Below are 21,287 nucleotides of genomic sequence, written 5' to 3' on the forward strand. Positions count from 1 at the left end.
CCGGTACTTCTCTTATCCTCTACTTTCTGGCATTAGAATACCTACACAATGTTTCTCTGTCCACCCATACTTTCTTCCTTTTACCTTATTCTACAATTATACATACTACTTCAATAATACTTTCCAAACGACTCTTTACGTGAGTCGTGATGATTCTTTTTTGATCTCGTATTTTTTGAGACTAGGAGAAATATATACACACGAGATAAAACATTTTCTTTGTTCTTTATGAAGACCTAGAGAGAGAGAGAGAGAGTATGTGTGTGTGTGTGTGTGTACCGAGAGCATAGAGAAGAAACACAGACAACATACACATATGAAATAATTTATAATGAACATAGTAAACCAAGCAAATACATTTCAATAATTTTCGGTAAAATTGTTCCTTTTAAAAAAGACATTGAAACTATTACGATGCATAGAATAGACTTACTTTCGGTTTAAGTAATTCTGACTGCACTGACCACACTAAATGCATACGTGCATGCAATACATTATCTTATAGTTATATTGAAATGAACCAAATGTATGACATATTATATGTTTAAAATCAATAAAGAGATTTACCAAGCAGTTAAAATGATGAAGTTGTTAACTACACAATAAATATAGAAATTCAATACATGAAAACTTTACGTAGCACAGAAATAAATAAGTTACTCTCCCTCTCCCGATCTCTTGATCTTTCTTTTCCTTTTATTCGTAATGTTTTAAGTAATGATCTTCGGTTATCTCCCTTTCCTTCATCTTATTTGGTCATCGAAAACATCTCGAATCTCAGTTGCGGCAACTCGTTTATGAAATTTAATGGCGAGAGGAGTAAAGATATTTCAAATTACTGTCAATCGTACAATTAAGTGAATTTCCCTTTCGTGTTACAAATGTATGGCTTAGAGGAAACCACTTCCTTCGTAACACGACGACTTCTGAACTTGAAGCTAAACGAAAATATATAATGGATGTATTTTTAATATTTGATAAACCTGCTTTCATTCGATGCTAAATTAACAATGTTTGTATATGTTTATCGCGATGTATAGCTATCAGCTAAGGGCCCTGTACATGTTCAGTAAGATTCTCAGCAATGGTTAACTTATGTATCGAAAATAATGATATGACTCTGAATATAGTTGACAATATTACTGATCATGCGCAGGATCCCATAAAAGATAACACAGCAGCGGGCAACCAAGATTTCAACGCGTTTTCTCTTCGTCTCAAAGATCTTATCTTTGATTTGTTTGCATGAACAAATTGATATTATTGCGTGACTTACAAAAAATGTTTCATTCGAACTACCAATTATTTCGGAATTCAGTTTCTCTCTCATTCCGAAACGCAACATCCAGTAGTCATAAGCAGATATGAAATTATAATGGTATACTTGACTTTCATTATGTTTTACATCTTCAACAATTTTCGTTAAATCCATCAGCCCATTAAAATCTCAAATCCTTTGAATTTATAGAAACATCGACTACTTATGTTTTAACTTAAGTCCCAAACCGTACAAATGTGACACAATTTATACATGAAAAACTTTTCGCTAGGTAATAATTTAATTGTTTCTATAAAAGACGACACATTAAAAACGAAAGCTTTTCTAATACAATTTCTTCAACGACTAACATTTCTTCAGATATGATCCGTTATAATCTCCTGAGGTTCCGCTTGCTTTGTCTCGAGCCAACGACCAGACGTTTATTCCTTTTAGTCGGTGTGGCCAATAGAGGTGTTTTGCAAGGACCAGTGTGAAGCCTGGACGAACACGAGGTACAAAATTCTATCGAGCAACCCTGCCTCGAACATTTTCCCACATTTTTCTCACCATCAATGTGACAAGGGAATGAACACTTTGGACATGGTAGCAAGTGTTCCCAGGGTGCAAGTGTACGACTAGCCTAGAAAAAGAAAGCAAAAAGAGATTGTTTAAATTGAGATCACATAGTATATTATAAGTAATATTCAAAATTATTTATTTTTTCTGCAAATGCTTCAATATATTATTATCATTATTATTGTATACTTTATATATTTTTTATAAACTATTTTAAAGAGCCTTTTGTTTACATGGATTAGAACTGAAGTATTTTTCTTCACATTTTTTAAAAGTTTAGTGTAGCGTAGTGGAGAACAAAAGAATGAATTTTTTAACAAAATAACGCGGCAATACACACAGCAACAACAGTAAAAAAAACTATTTTCTTAAAAGTATTGTGACAATGTTAGATCAGCCTGTTATATCACCATTATTGAGCATTTTTGGGAATAGTTTAAAAGAGAGTTTATAAAGACGATTAATAACGCGTACCTCAGTATAAAAGAGTTAGAGGGATTATTAAAACCAATTTAAAGGCAAAATCCACGAGATATTACAGAAAATCTTAATGACTTCTTACTGAGTAGACTATTCGAATTAATATTTGTTAACGACAAAAACACAAAATATTCAAACACTACCATAACGTTGTATTAGTAGTATGACCATACATTATTTATACATTCTCATGAACTGTTAAATTTTTAAACTGGTTGTGAGGTCAAACAAATGTCGCACTTAAATTACCCCAATGATCATAGTAACGATAAGTTTCAAAATAAATATACCTTAATACTTTTATACTCAGAATTCATTATTCTATTGAATTTTACCATACGAAACTTACAAAAATCAACATCTATCTTAGAAAAACTATTACTAGTCTTCGCTACGTTTCTTATAATAATAGATCTTTTGTAAATGCTATTTTCACTTATTATTTGAAATAACAGAGAAGTGTAAAGCAGATAGTGTTACATGAAACACCTTACGTATTTGGTAATAAGGTAGAAATATTTTCTGGTTTCAAAAGCGTCAGTGATGAAAACACAACGCGTTTCCTACACCTACTGGTCGACAAAAGCAAACGTTCAAAAACCAGTAGTTCTTAAATAAACCAGTCGGTATTTCCGTATGTAAGTCACGAAGATCCATAGACTGTTATATGTATCCTATAATTTCATGATTATCTTGTAGTCTCATCTACGGTACATTAATTAATTATCCAGAAATAATTCATTTGAATTCCTGCAACTTGAAATGCTGTAATCTTATTACGAACTGAACCGATAATATGGACTGTGATACGAAAATGGTAAGATAGTTCTTTAGAGCATCGTCGTTATCATGGATGAGTATACAAATAGATCTTATACCATATGGGATTTCGTGTCTGCAGGCAACTGCAGTACCGGCTTAGAAATTCGAGAAAGTCTTTAGCGTCATCTGCTCACAAATAACGGCCAATTGAAGAACTAATCGTTGCAGAAGGGTTAGTTGGCAAAGAAATTATAGCGTTGTACTGTTTGTAGATATATGATTTGTCTCTGGGAAGAATTGAAACAGACAATCGACACCTTTCGGTAGAAAAATTGAATTGTGTGTTCTCACGCTACACCTTATCTCGTTTCAATTAAAAGTTTGCTTTTCGCAAAGTATTCAGGTGTATGTACAAAGCACTTTTTACTTTCATGATCTAAATTTAGCCTCACATAAAAGAAAAGAAAATCGGTAATATTGTTCAAGTCTAAGTTGAATTTAAAAGGGATGATTCTAGACGTCTAAATAAGACGAAAATCAAGAATAACAAAATCATATTTGAACCTTCGTTTGTTAATTTTATTATTAGTAGACTGTGGATGTTTATGCAAAATTCCTATTTTTATAAACACAATTACACATGTCCAAACTAAATGACTTATTTCGTTCTTCAAACATTATAAAGCATGTTTAACTTCTGATATTTTGTATGTTTTTGATTATTATGTGAATACTGTCCTTTTTTTACATACTGAAAGTTGCCATAAATGTATAAAAAATCGCTGCCATGAGCTTTGTGTTCGCAGTGATGTCATCTGATTTGCCGACTTTCAGGAATAATTTACCAATTTTTAAACGCTTATAATGAAGAAACAAAGGTCAAGTTGCAATTCCATTATTGTTGATTTTCATCCTATTTTAATGTGCAGAATTATCTCTTAAACTTTCTGCTACTTATAGCCAAGAACATAATTGTTGTCATGCTTAGAATTACGACATGACTTCCTTCGTACAGGTAATGTATAGAATTGTGTAAACCACTCATTGCTTTGTCCTAATTGAATGTCGTACAACGTCAAAATCGTTGCAACATAAACCGACCAACATTCTATGAATAATGAATCACACGAATATAATGGTATTTAGGGCACCACACATATAAATATTATTTGTTTGTGTACTGTCGTGTCGAATAGTCAAATAAGTTTTGTCACTGTACGACATCCAATGACAACGTATAATTAGGATTTACAGCTTTTTATATTTCAAATTTTCGCGGAAATAAGTAATTTCAATTCCTACCACTTGTAACTCTGTAATTTTATTTTAGGCTGAGTCGGTAACGTTGAGAATGGCAGAAAAATGGTAAGGATACTCCAGAGCATTTGAAACGCGACAGAAAAACACATTGGACGATTTTTACTCTTCGTATACCTCGTGGAAGCATATTATTTTCTCTGGTATTGCACCTGGATCGATAAATACTTTTTACAATAATAAATGTAATAAAAAGTTTGTAATTTTGTCAGTAGTAACACCTTACAACGCTTACATCATCCAATGTATTTTCTGCCACACAATTGGTAAACTCGCGAATCTTTTGATTATTTTCGAAAAACATAACCAATGTTATCAGTCTAAATTAAGATGATAATACTGTAAGTGATACAAAATACAAATCAAAAGCAAATACTTCGGAAAATATTTTAAATCTGATTCTATCCAAATACTATAGCTAATCTAAAAACTACTTTGCATAATTCTGTTTGTTCATCAACTTATATTAAAAAACATTGGCACTTATCTCAACAAAGCTTAATTGTAAATATTACATAAACAAAAGTGTACATATTCATTTCTGAAAATATTTATAGAAACGTAACTACTACAACAAAAATTGTTATTTATTTGTTGATATATATTCATTGGAATTGTTTCTTAATTTTAATAATCAATTATAATATTATTTTCAGCAGCTAATATACAGTACTGAGTAAATTATTTTACAGATTATTACAAATTTTCTATCATGCGTTTAAACATGATTTTTCATACAGATACAACAGATACAGATTTCAATTTTTTCTTCTTAAACAGAATAATTGTCCATTTTTTGTGCAATAAACTTTTCTGTGACAGCTACAAATTAGAATAAAAGAGTTATTAAGCTGTTTTTATTCTGTACAGAATATGAATAATATGATGCATTACCGACTTTGCTTAGTTTTTGGATATTAACTGTATCGAAAAGTTGAAGAATAATACAAATCCAAAATTAGTCATTTTTCAATAATTTCAAAACTATATCTAATCCCCAGAACCAAAGTGTATTAAGTCACACAAAAAGCACGTAGACTTAATACACTCTAGCTATGAAATTCAAATATTTAAAACACACAGTACATGTTGGCATAAAATATCTGAAAATGTGGTTTTTGGATTTGTACTCTTTTTCAGCTCACTGATTTAGTTGTAGCGTAGGATTTCACTGATGGAGTTGCACAGCGCGGACAAGATCGTGAACCATTGAAATAGGTCTATTGTTACAACCAACCCCGAAGGAATTGTCGTCCACAAGGTTAAGCCGCGCACCCGAATGCAGCTGCACACGTCGGGCCCATGCACGTATGCGAGTAATATATTGAAAGAATCAATAAATTTGCATGAAAAGTAAAAACTTTTCTCAGTGTAGTGTGCATATGCGTGTCTCCATTCACATTTAGTCGTAAATTTCGTCCCTTTCGAGTAACTTTGAAGGCCATTTGTGGAGCGCAAATGTACTGGTCCATTTCACCTTTCCACGCAAAATTAACTATACATGAAAATTCAACTGCACGTAGCTATTACAGCAATGAGACCCAAGTTCTTGGAAAAACCCATTTAGCGAGATAGGTCAATACGGTCCTGATATAAGGGTGTGATGCATTATTTGTTATATTGAGCTGCGAAAGAATCACTTACGCTACTCGGTTTCCTTTCCAAAATAAATAATTTTCGATACCTTCGAACTAAGTGGAATATTAGCACTTTCGTTTAAAATAACAAAATCTTAAATTTTGAAGATATTTTTTAAAAAGATATTACCAAATTTTGAATTAAGGGAGGGAACGACTAGGACGGGCTGTAAAAAGAATTAAAAATTTTATTTCAGCTGTTTTCAATGTTTAAGGTTCTAAAAATGATCCCTCAAAATATTAAAGTAAAATTCGTAAAAATGATTAGCAATAAGATACAGTTTTGTTAGATGTAGCGTAATGCTCGTAAATGGTCGCTTGAAACGTTAAACGCATTTTTCTTGAAATCATGTTTTTCAAACTGAACAGATCAATGATTCAGTTAATTTTTAGTCGGTTCACTTCAAATTCTGAACAGTAGTTGTACGTACAAAATTTTTAATTGAATAATTAGTTCTTACATAATTGTAAAACACATACTTACTAATTTTTTCACATTTCTTTAGACAACTTTCCTTTAAAGTTCTATCATTTGATAACATTTGTTTTTAATTTGTACATGTAATGGAAGTTACTGTCTCATAGTTAAGAAAATGGTATGATTTCTCATTTCAAAACTTGCGATTAAAGTTACATATCCGCCCATTTTCAACAAATTTTTGTAGACCACTCACGCTTGTTCCTATTATGATTGTAATAATTAATACTTTTCTCCAAAATTTTTAAAAGAAGTAGTTCAAACAGATATACTTTTTAAAAGGTTTTGAAAAGTAAAAGATACATTTCTTTTAAAAAGTACATTTTAGTACTTTTAAAAATACAATTTTCTACCATTTTCTTTAATTCAAAAACATTGCTGACGAAAAAACGGTTTCGCAATGATGGAGATGATCGATAGACATAATATTAGTGCTTTACAAGAATTAATATCACTATTTAAATTACAATAAGACCACTCCCGTATACAAATGTGATATTACCACGTGAAAAGAATTCGATCGTATTAATTTACAACTATTCTATAAAATGTAATTTTAATGATTAATGGTAACTGCAAACATTTCAAACAAAAAATAGTTTTAATTATTCTGCATTATTATTAATCCTTTGAATGATTTATTTATTCATGAATTCTCGCAAACGGCGTCATAAATGTAGATTTCAAGATGGAGACTTCAACGCAAGAAAGAAGATACCCAACACAAAAAACGTAGTTTCCCAACTGAACGGACTTTTGAAATATATGGACTTGTGCCGCCGCGTCTAAGGCATCCGAGTTCTAAAATGTAGAAAAATAATTATAGGGTTCTAACCAATGTGCTTTCCCCTCACAATATAGCGCAGCTGGTTGGAGGTTAGAGCTACATTGTACTACACATACACACCGGAAACACGATGTCGCAACAGACTGTACCCAAATATTTCACAAGTTATCGTTCCCACACACATTTGTTGCTGGAAATCAAGAACCCTCCTTCAGATACTATGTAGCTACCGCAAAGAAAAGGATCACCATAAAATTCAAACTCTTTAATTATGTGTATCCATATGACAGAACATTAAGCCTGTATTTATACAGACAAATCAAATGTTTCACTATATATGTAGGTACGTATAACACTTAAATAAATACTAGGTTTATTAATATGTCAATATAGTTTGATGAAACTGTAGTGAAATAGTTGTGCTAAACTGAAATTGCAAGAAGAAAATACCTAACATTTCAACTCACATAAGGTGTGCGGGTAGTAGAGATGAACTCAACAAATCCTAGTTTTGAGAAAAATGCTATTTATTTATTTTTCAACAGAGCGAATAAAATAAAAGTATTCGTGAAATTGTCGAGTTCGCCCTTGCTACCCGCAACGGCATATATAAATTCAACTATGAATGAAAAAATAATTATTTAATGGCATCTAAATAATTGTTCCCTTCTAATCCTATTAAGAAAGGGAAAATGAATACAATTAATTAAAATTAATTATGATACATAGAAAACTGATTGCTGTAATAGAATATTTTCTAATATTGCAATCAATTTTTCAAATTAATCTATAGAATATATAATATGTACCCAAAAAGTTGCGTTCAAAAACTCAATTATATGTGTAGTATATACTTCACATATCGCAGCTGTACTACAAAAGTGACACAACTCAAAAAACATGATTTTTTAATTCCAGCTATAAATCAGTTTGATACATGCACCTCTACTCATTATAAAAAATTTACTAGTCAAACATTAAAATTATAGAATTTATTCAAAGAACTCTTCAAATATAAATTACAAATTATTTAAATAACAAGGAAATCATTTAATACAACTATTTTTTAGACATTAACTTTATTAAATTAATTATTCAAGTAACACAACTTTCATTAAATAAAACTACTTTTTATATCAACATTATGTATTCATTAAATAATTTTCTCTTAAACTCATAAATAATTTTTTGCTTCTCCTGCAAAACGTACATTTTTGAATTGTCTCACTTTTGAAATACATGTGCGATATGTAGACTGGTTATAAAGAAGAAACATATGGATAAACCCATACACTGTTACAGGGTACCGCCCCCTACATAGAAGAAGTGTAAGCATTCTTGCCGCGATCAAATCGAGCACAATGTTGAACCGAGAATAAAGAGCGTCATTGTGTTTAACTGTGAATGTTTGTATTGGCTTTTCCTTTGAAACAGAATGCCTATCTATGTAGATACGTAGTTGTCATACGATAAGGCCTACAAAGTTGCTTCGCTGGTTTTCGATCAACGGAAAATGGTACTTACAATACAGAAAACAGACGAAAGATGTTACACTAAATTATAGAGGAAACACTCTGTGAAAGTTTCCGATAGAAATTATATTATATTAAACTAACAGAACATATTGAATATAAAAGTTCGCTAGTCTGTTCTAAAATATCTAAAGTGTCCTGTAATATTATGGAAAGTCCATAAAAACGTCACCAATAAGTTATAAGAAAAGTATGAAACATAAAAGGTACTATAAAGTACGCCTCTACTGAGGTAATAATGAGCAATATTTTGTTGCTGTTTCGTGTTTCTTGAAAAAGTTGCCACTTATTGCAAGAATTTCTTTATGTTTCTGTTATTGGTGACAATGTCGCCACTTGTTGCTTGTTTCTATTCTGAACACAAATAAATATTTCTTTAGTATGTACGTTTTTCCACCCGATTTTATAGTCGCTGCAACAAACGCAGCTTATACGTATATATGTGGATAACTTGCTGTAGGCAACACATGTGACTTACAAAATCCAAATGTTCTTTGGACTGTGTTGCTCCTGGACAAAAAGTTTCCATAAGTTACAGTTGGTTAGAAACTTTTTGGAACATGCATCTACAAGAAAGGACGAAATGTTGCCCGTTGTTGCCTTAGCGGAGCCGCACTTTAATACCATTTTTTTTCTTGTTCAATACAGAGCAAAACCAAATATGTATCTAATGTTATCCGCTGATATAGGGCAGAGATTCTCAAAGTTATTTGACATAACGCTCGCTTTTCAAAAAAAATTACTCAGACCCCTCTCTCCCACCCCCATTTTAAAAATCTACTTTCAGACAAACAGAAAGATGCAATGACAAATTTGCGTTCGCTTACATATCTACATTTATACCTACGTCCTACGACATAGTAAAGGAAGACGTGATAAATAAGATGACCCCTTTACTGTATTCACCTGTTTTATTCAACAACCCCCAACTACACTCAAAGACGACTACGATACTTTTAGACCGTTCCAGCAACTCCAGGAGGGTGGTATCGTTCATTTGGAGAACCTATGATATAGGGTATGCTTGTGTAGTGGATGTAAAGGTTTATTATAAGGAAGTATCTACGCAAATTGAATAAAATTGCAATAATTAACATCAAATAAAAAGAAATTAGTACTGAAATGAAAACGTGAATACTGCGTTTACATCGCGTTTTCCTTACATGACATTTGAGCCTTACTTTCATCTACGGAACCCACTGGTGAAGTTTAAAGTTATGAATAGCACATTCTGTCTAGCTCAAAAATTTTAACGAATAATATGTTCAAAATACGTTGCGTTTACTACCTAGTACCTTGATCATAAGTAATATTTTCTGAAAAACTAAAAGATATCATCATTATTCAAAAAGTTACGTTTCATAAATTATAATACATATTTAATTATAAAGATTCTTAAGATAAATAAAGAAAATTATTTCTTTTTATTTTTCAATTTAAAATACGACACAGAATCTTTTTTATCTATGAAAAGAAATTGTTGATAACATTTTATGTCGGATCAATAAGGATTGCTTAGATAAATATATCAGAACAAGGGTGTAGCTTTTGGAAACCTCAGAATTATACTCTGTTCCTGTAACCTGACTGTGTAACAGCGGATGCTGCTTGCCTGCGTGTAAGGTGTATGGTTATAGGTGGGAGAAAATTGAAGAAGTGACTCTAGTCACGAAAATAAGACAGAAATTAAAACTCGACAAATCTCCAATGACACTATTTCCAGCGTAAAGATGATCATCGGGATAAAACTATGAAAAGTAATGATTATTATAGCCACATTCCAAGTCGATTGTCGCAGAATTTCGCTCAGATATTTTAAGTCAATTTTTTTTAAATTAATAAATAAAGGCTTAAACACAATTTTATTTCACGTGTGAAATCATCCCCTTTTCTTCCACCTAAGTCACAAATTGTCTCTGTACTATACTGGCAATGAAGTTATTGATTTAAACAGCTTTTTATTGTTCATGTTAGCGAACTACAGTCAGGGTCGATGTACAGTAGAAGTATCGTATTGGTAAGCGCGCGCATTTTGTTGATCACAAGCCATGACGATTACTGCAATAATTCAACTACATAGTTAAATTCAAATAGTTGAGTTATGGTAGAACTAAAATCTTCTCAAAATGTTTAGGATGGAAGGGGAATTCAAAGCGTTATCTTGTCAAACAGGTGTATATTTTAAACAAATAAGGTGACCATTATAGTGGAACTAGTTAAATTGTCTGTTTACAAAGGAATCAACGATCGACAACACTTTGAATTACATGAATTTTCTAATTTAATTTGTATAATATAAACATCTATTGTAATCATGAAATAGGTAAATTATAGAATGATATTGTGTACTGAAAAAGAATGAAAAATTATTTAAAAAATCATTAAATATCCTTCAAAAGAATTATGAAATTCTTAAAATAAAGATACGGTGAATATTGTCCTTTGAACTTGACTTTAGAATTAATTCAAATAATTGATATTAAAATATTTCGCACAGAATACTAACAAGCATTTTATATAGAAAGAATTCGAGTGGTGTGGTCGGTACATTTCTACTCAGTTTCTGATCTCGGTATTCAATTATGTGGGCGCGATAACAAGAAGCAGTTTAGATTGTCAAGACCGGAAGGTTTGATAAATATCCGTGTTTTTCGTTTTAACTGCTAATATCTTTAATGAGGTATATAATATAACGATAATAGTATACCATATTTAATTAGCATCTTTACGACAGTTATTCTTATATTAAATATATCTTTATGAATTTCATGTACTTATGGTGACTTTTACTTAAAATGCATGTAGGTCCTTCTGTACTTTTAGCTAAATTGTGAAGCAAAGTGTTATTTAGGAGCTTTTCCTCAAGAACTATGAGGAACATCTTTTTCAAAATCTACATGTTTATTAATAAATTTATCTACTTACAACACACACGCATGGAAGGTTTTCTCTTTAGTCAACAAAAGTTTGTTTCGTTACTGTCCAATGAGTAATAGTATTGTAATAAATCGAATTAGGATAGTTAATTAGAATTTTTTAGCACTTATAGCCTATTCGGCTCACATACTTGTCGTTCCTTTATTTTAGAACACCTAAAAAAAAGTTGCGGATACTGTCACCTTTTTTGAACATTTCCATTAAGAGCTTCCTTTGATTTAGAAATTATCAATTTTTTTGTTACAAATTTACATGTAATACAAAATGATTTATTGCAAAATACGTATTTTTTTTATTCTTAAAAAAGACTTATCTCTGCCAACAAGATGCAAAGCTCTCTTAAATCTCGCACTAATAATGCTTCGAACATTGAAAAAAAAATGTAAACGTATCGTTCGGCGAAAGTTAATCCCAGTTTTTTAGAATCTAATTGCTGGGAGGTAAGTTGATTGTTATTCACATTTTAGTTCTATTTGTCCTATTAGTATTAACAGCTTGAACACTATGATAAAATCCTGTAATCTTTTTCCACGGACCAACTTCAAATTTACGTACGCATCGAATATCTTTACATGTTAAAAAATGTACGATTTTGAAAAAAAATTTCCTTAGAAAATAGGGTGGCAAACACTCATGATCATTAAAAAGCAGTGTATTTTACATTTTAGTTATTTTCAAATGGTTTACATTGCTAAATATTGTTTGTACGTTGTCTGTTCTTTCCAGTACTGAATTTTTCAATTGACTAGGCATGGAAGAGAGAACAAATAAGTCATTTTGCAAATGAACATATGCTTCTTTTTATCATAAAAATAAGTAAAAACAGAAGTAGAGGAAAATAAAATTAAACAAATTTATTCGTAGAGACAGTTCTTAATCGCGTAAAAAGTAAATATGCCTACGTACATTTTTTCATATAAAAATTATTTTCACCTATATCATCTGGTAAACTATATTTGTCATAGTTACAAATCTCCTGGACACTTGTCACATTGTTATAATATGAATAAATAATATTAAAGTATAATAAGTAATAAAACAGCGTATACCAAGCCTTAATACGTCAGACTCTATGCATGAACTGAGCAAAATAACCTCGTAAAGAATTCTAGATTGAAAAATTCAGCACATAACCGGCAGCTTTGGAATTTTCTGACCATTTATCTCTCAGAGTCCTTTTTTTGCCTATCACATCGAATCAAGGTGTGCCTGTAATTTAATATCTCCATTAAACATGCTAGGTGGGTGTCGAATTTCGGACTTTGATTCCATCAAATTAGATCTCACTTCAGTTAATCCTAAAACATGCACGAGGGTTTCCTCGTTTACGGTTGTCTGAAATTCTGCCCTCCCCTTTACTTTTCGACAAATCTGATTTTTATCTATCCTTTTATACTACTGGCTCGAGTTTCATATCGACGCCAAAAAAGAAAGCCTTTACATTCGATCATTTCGACTAGTCTTAATAAATTGTGGCTCATCGTTTGACGTTTCTTTACGGCATTCAACCTCTGAAGTTTCATCTTAATTTCGAGTTGAAACTTAATCGCCTTCCCATATTTTAATTAATTCTGTTACACTGAGCCCTTTGCTCAACAAAATGATAGATAACAATATCTCATTTTGTTAGAGGTAATTTAATATCGATACTACACTGACACTATATTGAACTGTGCTATACTTCAAAATTTCTTTTTTACACGCGTTATCCAATAGCACCTTGGAAGAGACAGGTTTTCTTTTATGCATTTGCGTTAGAACGTAAGGTAGTTTGTAATTGCTTAAATTATAAAACAATTTGAAGAAACGCTAATAGTTGAATAATATGAACCTATCTATACTGAATAATTTTATTAAAAATTATAAACTCTATTCGTCATAATATAGTATAGCGATATTTTGATGTTTGCTGAACTTGCAGTGCTCTTCTACTTGTTCTCATTCTCTATCTTCCTCGACAGAAAGGAATTTTCATAGAAAAGAAAAACTGATACATGCGTGACCTGGTCTCGAAGAGGTACGAACGTAATACTTGCAAAAAACCGCATTTAGAAAGACATTATTGAGGTAGCCAGTTTAAGATAAACATCTGTCTCGCAATTTGTTTCACAGGCAAGTAGATTCTAATATAGATATACAGCATACAGGGTTGGAAAATTACTTGTGGAACTAGCTTATATAAATTCTTCATTTCACACAAGAATTATTACAAAATACACATAAATTAAAAAAGAAACCCACTTTGGTGAATTGTGATGGGTAAATTAAAGGATTTTCCACAATTTAATAACTTAATATGCTAAGAATACATCCTTTAAATCGTACAAGAATTACAGTGAAACCTCGATTAACCAAATTTCAATTATTCATGCTTCCTATACTTTAAGGTTATAAATATCCTGTATAATAGGAACAAAAATGCAGTAGAATATCGTCTTAGACTCGAAAAATTTATTATTTAACAATTATCTGTTGATAATAATAAAACTAGTCATCAAGGGGTGTTTCAAGTTTGAATCTTGTGGTACTTCGAATAACTGGGGTCCTGCTGTATTTATAAAGTTAACGTGGTTCCAGCGGGGTTGCTACCATGCATCACGCAGATGCAATCGACCAGGGCTATATGTATCTATTGTGCTTTGATACAAATGTGCAATTAATCATAGGTTCCATTCCTAACAATACATTTTTGTTAGAGCGTAAGATATTTTTCGAGCGATTGAACAGAGCGTATAAAAATAACATGTCACGACCAACACAACAGGATTCTACACCTTTTGTTCGATCGAAATTTGTTCAAAAAACGAGCCATAAAATTGTTCTTGAAAAACAAGGTTAATCTTTTCCCATTACATCGAAATAGTTTAGTAATCAAATAATAATATTACGTCATCTGACTGGACAACAGAGAGTGGGCCATCGATCGCAAATTTGCAGATATAATGTATTTGTTAACGATGTAAGCAAATAAATGGGACCAATCATATGATTCCCAATGATGAATACCTACAAAATTAAAATGTTCAGGTAATATCATAGCTAAATAGGTATTTGCCAATCATTATGACGCACGATGGTTGCAAAGACAGGAGCGTTATGTACATACAAAGAAGACTCTGTCGGCTCCTTCAGAGTCAAATGTAATCTTCTGAAATTCTTCGAGAAAATAGAAGGTTTATTCTATGAGACTAGAATAGCAGATTAACGCGAAACAGCTATAAGGATGAGATTTTCTACATACATGTAACTACCACTGCGATTAGTCACAATTTCCAAACGCACATAACCTCTTTTGAGTTTACGTGTGGTCTACTGCGTTTATTTTCTCATTACTTCTTTGAATGTGTATATACAATCACCTACATAGAAGATGTCACCTTAAATTTCTGGGAAATGGTAATTATCTATATTCAAACTGTTGAATGTATTTATCAGCAAAACACTATTTTTCCAATTGATATGAAAGATAACTCTAAAACTACTCATTCAATTGATTTGTTCCTCTCCATGCACTGCAATGAGCTAAAAGGACACTTCCTTAAGACGTCAAAAAACATGTTTTACAATTTTTGTCTTTGGTCATTACTAAATGAATAGTTTTGTGTTTGTGAAAGGATATAAATGCAAGCTTCAGTTTTATTTTGCGCCTTTTTAAAAGTAAGGATATTACAGAATGGCAGAGTTACCCGCTCTAATGGAACATTAATTATTACAATGTCTGAAATAAAAATAAAAATACCCTTCACTGACTCCTAAACTAAAAACTAATCTATAATAGTGCGTACCTTTTTTATTTTTCGTAAGCAAATAAAATTTATTTTTTAGAGTAAAAACTATTATTTTCCTTTCAACTGCGATGATTTCTACAATTATTAAAATTTCTGAAAAATCGAATACTACATTGTCGATAATAATTTTTAATTCATTTAAAAGCTTTTTATTTCAGATCTTCCAGTTGTTGTTTGGTATGGCGGCAACTAGCAACCGATGTCCTCTAAAACGAGCTTCAGGAACAGCGAATGACTCCACAGTTTTGCGACTTATTTACTTCTAAGAAATTGAAAACTAAAACTGAAACCAAAATTTTTATCCTCTCAGAAGTACGAAATTTTCCACTTAGTAATAACCTATGAAAAAGATTCTAAAACATTACTTGTTTCTTTAAACATTAGTCTTAAGAAAGCAGTCATTGAAACTTTATTATTTTAATGAAAATAGATGTGATCGAAATTATTTCTCATGCCTAATGTATTATGCATCATGCTTCCCGCCTAAAATGACGGATGAAACACATAAGAAATTGTTTCGAGGTCACTTCAAACGATTCAGCCGAATTATTGTAGTAATTCTCATATTCTTTCTCCTACTTTTCACACGATAATCAACTGAAAGTTTATAAGTACGTATTAAATATTTGAAATATATAATAAATTATTCTAATACTTCTACTGTACAAATGATAAAATTTTTTTCAATAAAATACCAATCGGGTAGAAGTATATGAGGTGTCGAGATTCAAATTCAAAAATCCTAGGTTACACTTCATCGTTAATAACAATTGACGCAGATCTATTAATTTAATCACTGAGTTTTTGTGTCCAATTAGAAATTAAGGTACTCATACTATACAATGGCTTAGGGGGAAATTACAAACATTGATAATTTAAATCTTATGGAATTTAACACTTGTGTGAAAGTATCTGTTCTGAAAAAATAGAACTGATGATATAAAATATGATATTGCATCTACACCAAATTCTTTTTAACGACGTTAATATATTCTTTTTAACAGCCTGCAATATCCAAACGTTATAAAACGTTTAAAAGTCACCATTGTCCATCTTAATATTATGAGTTAATGTCTATACTTGGCATCTAATGTATTATATTTTAATTTAATTCGCACCATAAATTCTCAACCGTAATACGTGAATACACAAATCAGTATTACGACGATTGAAATTACTCGAAGACTGACTAGAATGATTCTCCGAAAGTTTTAAGCAGCTGGTACCATGAAAAATAAAAAATATATAACGTTCAATAAGAAATGGAAAAAAAAAGCGATGCAGGATGGAAAATATCGTAGGATTATGTTCGCCGAAGAGGTTCGCGCCAAAAGTTGGCGGGTGGACTTTCGGAGTGCAAGTTGCAGGGGAGTTAAAGCAGTTTACGCGCGCACACACAGTTCTCATATACGTACATGGAGCCAAGAGATCTCTGGTTTCAAAGTGGGCCAGATGGCCGCCGGCAACGCACGTCAGATGTATCATTATCTCGGTCTCACTGTTGCTATGCAATTAGAGTCCGTTAATCGGGATCCCCACCATCTGACGCCAACGTGTCTTTCGGGACGCCCAACTTATGGGGTGGGGAGAAAGAGAAGCCCATGGGTAGGAAGGAGATAAATGAATGAGAAAGCAAACGTCTAAAAAGAAGAGAGAAACTTCGGTAAGGAAGAAAAGGAGATCGGAAGATTGGGAGCAGACGGGGATAGGAACTATGGATGGTTAGAAACAAGGAAGACGGCAACAACAACAACAACACAATAGCAGCAGCACGTGGACGTGAGAACGTGCAAGAATTGCTCTCAACCTTCAAGCTTCACGACAGAAGGTTGTTCTTTATTAAAAAATTGTTCATGAAAAAATGAAGTTCATGATGTTTCGAAGTACGTTTTTTGGCCCTGAAGGCTCTTCCTGCACGCAAGAGTACAATTTACATCTCGACTGTTCCACCAGTTAACCTCATACCTTTCTTCAACGTCAATTAACCAGGTGTCTACCTTAATTGCGAAATTCATCTTCACGTGAAAATTAAGAAAAAAGAATAAAAAGAAATTTTTTCTACCCGAATAAGAAATGACTGTTATATTTTTAAAAAATCGTTTTCCATAAATAACTATTATATGGATATATTCTTTTATCATAAAACATTGTGCACGTGCATTTGTCTGGATTTGGAAGTTATGCATTTGTGTCAATTTCGTCCTTCATCATGCAAAGGCGAGACACGAGCTGTTGGTGAGACATTTCTTTGCCATTCATTAAGATCCGTTTAGCCTTGGAAGCGGTTTTGAGGAAGATGCGCGCGCAGTCGCGCGGGAAGGTTACATGCCATGTGGTTCTGGGTATTCAGGCATACACGTGTAGGTATGTTTATACCCATTTAGAGGAAAACTGTTCATCCTTTATCTCGAGTTAGAGTATTAAAAAATATCATTTCCATAACATTAACATAACATTCCATGACAGAATTTGAAATATATTTAAAAATGAAGTACTTTTAATATTCACATAAAGTTAGTTAAACATATAAAATGTTTTAAAAATGAAAGAAGTTTACAAAAAGATTTAGATTAACAACCATTTGAAATCAATAACATTCCGAAAATATTTCAGAAACTTAATGAACAGTCTATTCTCATAGATTTTAGAATATACATAATTATGTACACATAAAAATATAGTTAAATTCTGCAGTACAGCTCAATCGATTCATTAAACTCTTCAATCTGACGTCAGAAGGACATGTATTTCTATGTGCATCATCATCCTTCTTGGAAGTTTGACTAATCTGACTAGCATCGATTTCGAATGTATACCATCTCTTTTCACGTCATATATAAAAGAACATGTTTTGTTAAACATGTTTATATGAAAAATATTAAATGTTAAAAATACTACTGCTATTAACTCATAATAAATAAGTTTTGGATACCAATTACAACCACTTTTACATTCAATTTTCAGTTTGCTAATTAAGTTTACTAACTATATGACTAATATTAACAACGAAAATATTTGATCAACACTGTAATATTTGTCCAAAAGAACTCCAAAAGAATTTTCTGAAAATGTGTCGTTTCTAATTAATTTGTTGTATCATTAGGGTATAATAATAAACACTTAATCGCATTTCAGAATCCAAAATTTATATAAATATTAGATTCACTTTAAAAGAAGCGTTATCGTTTAATTAATAAAAAATAAAGCACAGGAAAGTAACTTAAAAGGAGGAAGTTGAGCAGAGGGCAGCAACGTCGAATTGACGCAATTAGCGACTGATCGAGTGATCAGGGTCCAGGATACAGGATTTCTGTCGGGTGACGTGACCTGTTCAAGGTTACCCCGCCGTTCATCCTGTGGCAAAGGAAGGCTGAATCCGTGAAAAAAGTAACTGGTAGTGTCAAAATCATTGCTAGCCACGTCCACGCGTCTATTATACATACATTATTCAACGCAATCGGTAAAAAGTCTCGTTGCGAATTCAGCACGATGCACTGTAACCGCGTAGCAACAGGGGCTCGGCTCGAGCCTCGGCAACAGGACCTGTCTCAGCCTCTCTCTTTCGGCAATCGTCTGTTTCCCTCAGACTTTCGTTAATAATACTATTCTCCTCTCTGTTTATCTTTAACTGTTTCTGTTTTTTATGCTTCCCGAGCGAGCACCGTGCCTGTCGCTTTCTCGTTGCTCGTTAACAACACGAACGGAGAGAAGTCGATTGCAGGCCCAGACCCCAACAATTCTTTTCGGCAACGCCAGTTGCTGCGCAGATTTCGAAGGAATGCGACTCCATGGCAGCCGAACGATTCGAACTTGTCACAATAGAGTAAAACGTCGATTATCTGAGAAAATTGGAAGACAACTCTAATCAAATAATGGATTTTTCGAATAATCGATGTGAAAAAAACAAATTTGCGAATATGTCACAAATCAACTAGAAATTAAGCAATTTTTAGATATGAATATTTATTATGTAAAAGAATACATACCTAACAGAAAAATAAATTAAACGTTTTTATATATCAAGTTGCAAATTCTCTCACAAATAAACACTTCTACAGCGTCTATTTCTTTTTGATGTTTTAATTATTATAAAATAGCGGCCGTATAAAATTGAGGTATGGAATTTCAATGAAACAATCGGTTTCTCAATTTTTAATTAGTGAAAAATTGAAAGTAAAACTTTAATAAGTGAAATCGGCAAGGATTTCTGAATTTTATCTACTTTTAAGACTCATTCAGCTTTTTCCTTTAAGAGTCATCGTTTGAACTAGGGAATACCCACCAACAAAAATACATGTCTTCTATTGATGGCAATATCTTTCTTTAGTTAATAATATTTCTTCATGGAAATTTAATATAATATAGTTAAGAGACGTATTTTTTAGTGGAGAGGCATTTGGTATCAGTTTCAATAACTTTTTTTTAAATTTTCAATCTTGTAAATTTTCTGCGAATCTTTAGATGAATGTAACCACCACTTTCTAATCAAATTATATGTGACATTGATTTTACAATTATATGTTCATAATTACGTGACATTTAACGCGATACTAGAGAAGTCTTTTTTTTAAACAAATAAGATATTATGAACGCGTTTATATACAGCGATGCTTGTTTAACTGTTACAGATCTGAAACCTTAACTCAAAGGTTATTCAAAGAGGTAGATTTCCAGGAATAATCGACCTAAGGACTTCCTTTCTCCAGCTTACTCACCTCTAAATGAGTTGAAAAGGACTAAACTGAGAAATATTAATTCTGAAGAGAATATAATGCGATAGAATGTTTGCAAGTCACACCACTTGAAGTAGCAGAATGACCAAATGGTAGAAAAGGATACCCTGTCCTCTTTAACAGCTTAACGTTTATACCATTAGAAGTTTTCTAACAACAAAGCTCGAAGTATAAAAGTAGGCTATGAAGATAAATATAAATTCAGTAAAGAACAATTCTTCATATTGACTTTTTTTGAACGTTATCTAATTCTTGAAATAAGTAACAAAAAGGTGTGTGAAAGAACAAATTCTATTGTAGTAAGTATAATACTTACTTCCTTTTCATATTCTTAACTTAAAGGACTAATCTCGACAATATCGGAAAGGTACTTTTTACAATCGGTGAAAATAATTCATATACTAAATTAGAAGATATAATATATTTCTTTTTAGAAAATTATTTCAGATATTGTAATTATAAACAATTATTATGCAGCATAGTATATCCAAATTAATTATTGATAAAAATTGATTGCTGATGATGACAAAATTATTATCAATACAGCAATTGTTATAATTTGTTAAATGAGTATTCATACATTCATGTTTTAATGGCTTTTACTCTAAACAAACAGATTGAGTTATTCTATCAAAAATAATTTGCTCAATCACAATTTTGCAGTGATCACAGTTTTTCATGACTTTTCTCTGTCACTCTGATAGAAGTTAGATCCTTCTATTATAAAAAATACTTCATTTTTAAATAGGTAGTAAAAAACTCTGGTATTCTAGTAACAAATTCAAATAACATACAACAATGATTGAATTCAATTCATGAAGAAGTTTATTTTGTGTCCAAAAATAATGCGCGCTATTTGGCGTTATCCTGATGAAGCAGTTTTTTCGATTAGCTACAAATGGACACGTCTCTTGAGCTGCTACCTAGTGGCGAGACAAGTACATACTATAACAATTGAAAACACTGAAAGAAACAGCTGAAATACAGTTTTATCAGATT

General features: G+C 31.8%; 1 protein-coding gene across 1 annotated transcript in view; it reads right to left on the reverse strand.

Moving 5' to 3' along the window:
• Window positions 1-1,649: 1,649 nt before the first annotated feature.
• Window positions 1,650-21,287, reverse strand: part of LOC143187119 (uncharacterized) — a 64,807-nt gene continuing 45,169 nt past the window's right edge. Inside the window, exon 2 of the mRNA XM_076391115.1 lies at window positions 1,650-1,901. Coding sequence (XP_076247230.1) covers window positions 1,650-1,901 — 252 coding nt within the window. The remainder of the gene's footprint in view (window positions 1,902-21,287) is intronic.

The sequence above is a fragment of the Calliopsis andreniformis genome, unplaced genomic scaffold (genome assembly GCF_051401765.1).
Source record: "Calliopsis andreniformis isolate RMS-2024a unplaced genomic scaffold, iyCalAndr_principal scaffold0022, whole genome shotgun sequence".
Classification (NCBI taxonomy): domain Eukaryota; kingdom Metazoa; phylum Arthropoda; class Insecta; order Hymenoptera; family Andrenidae; genus Calliopsis; species Calliopsis andreniformis.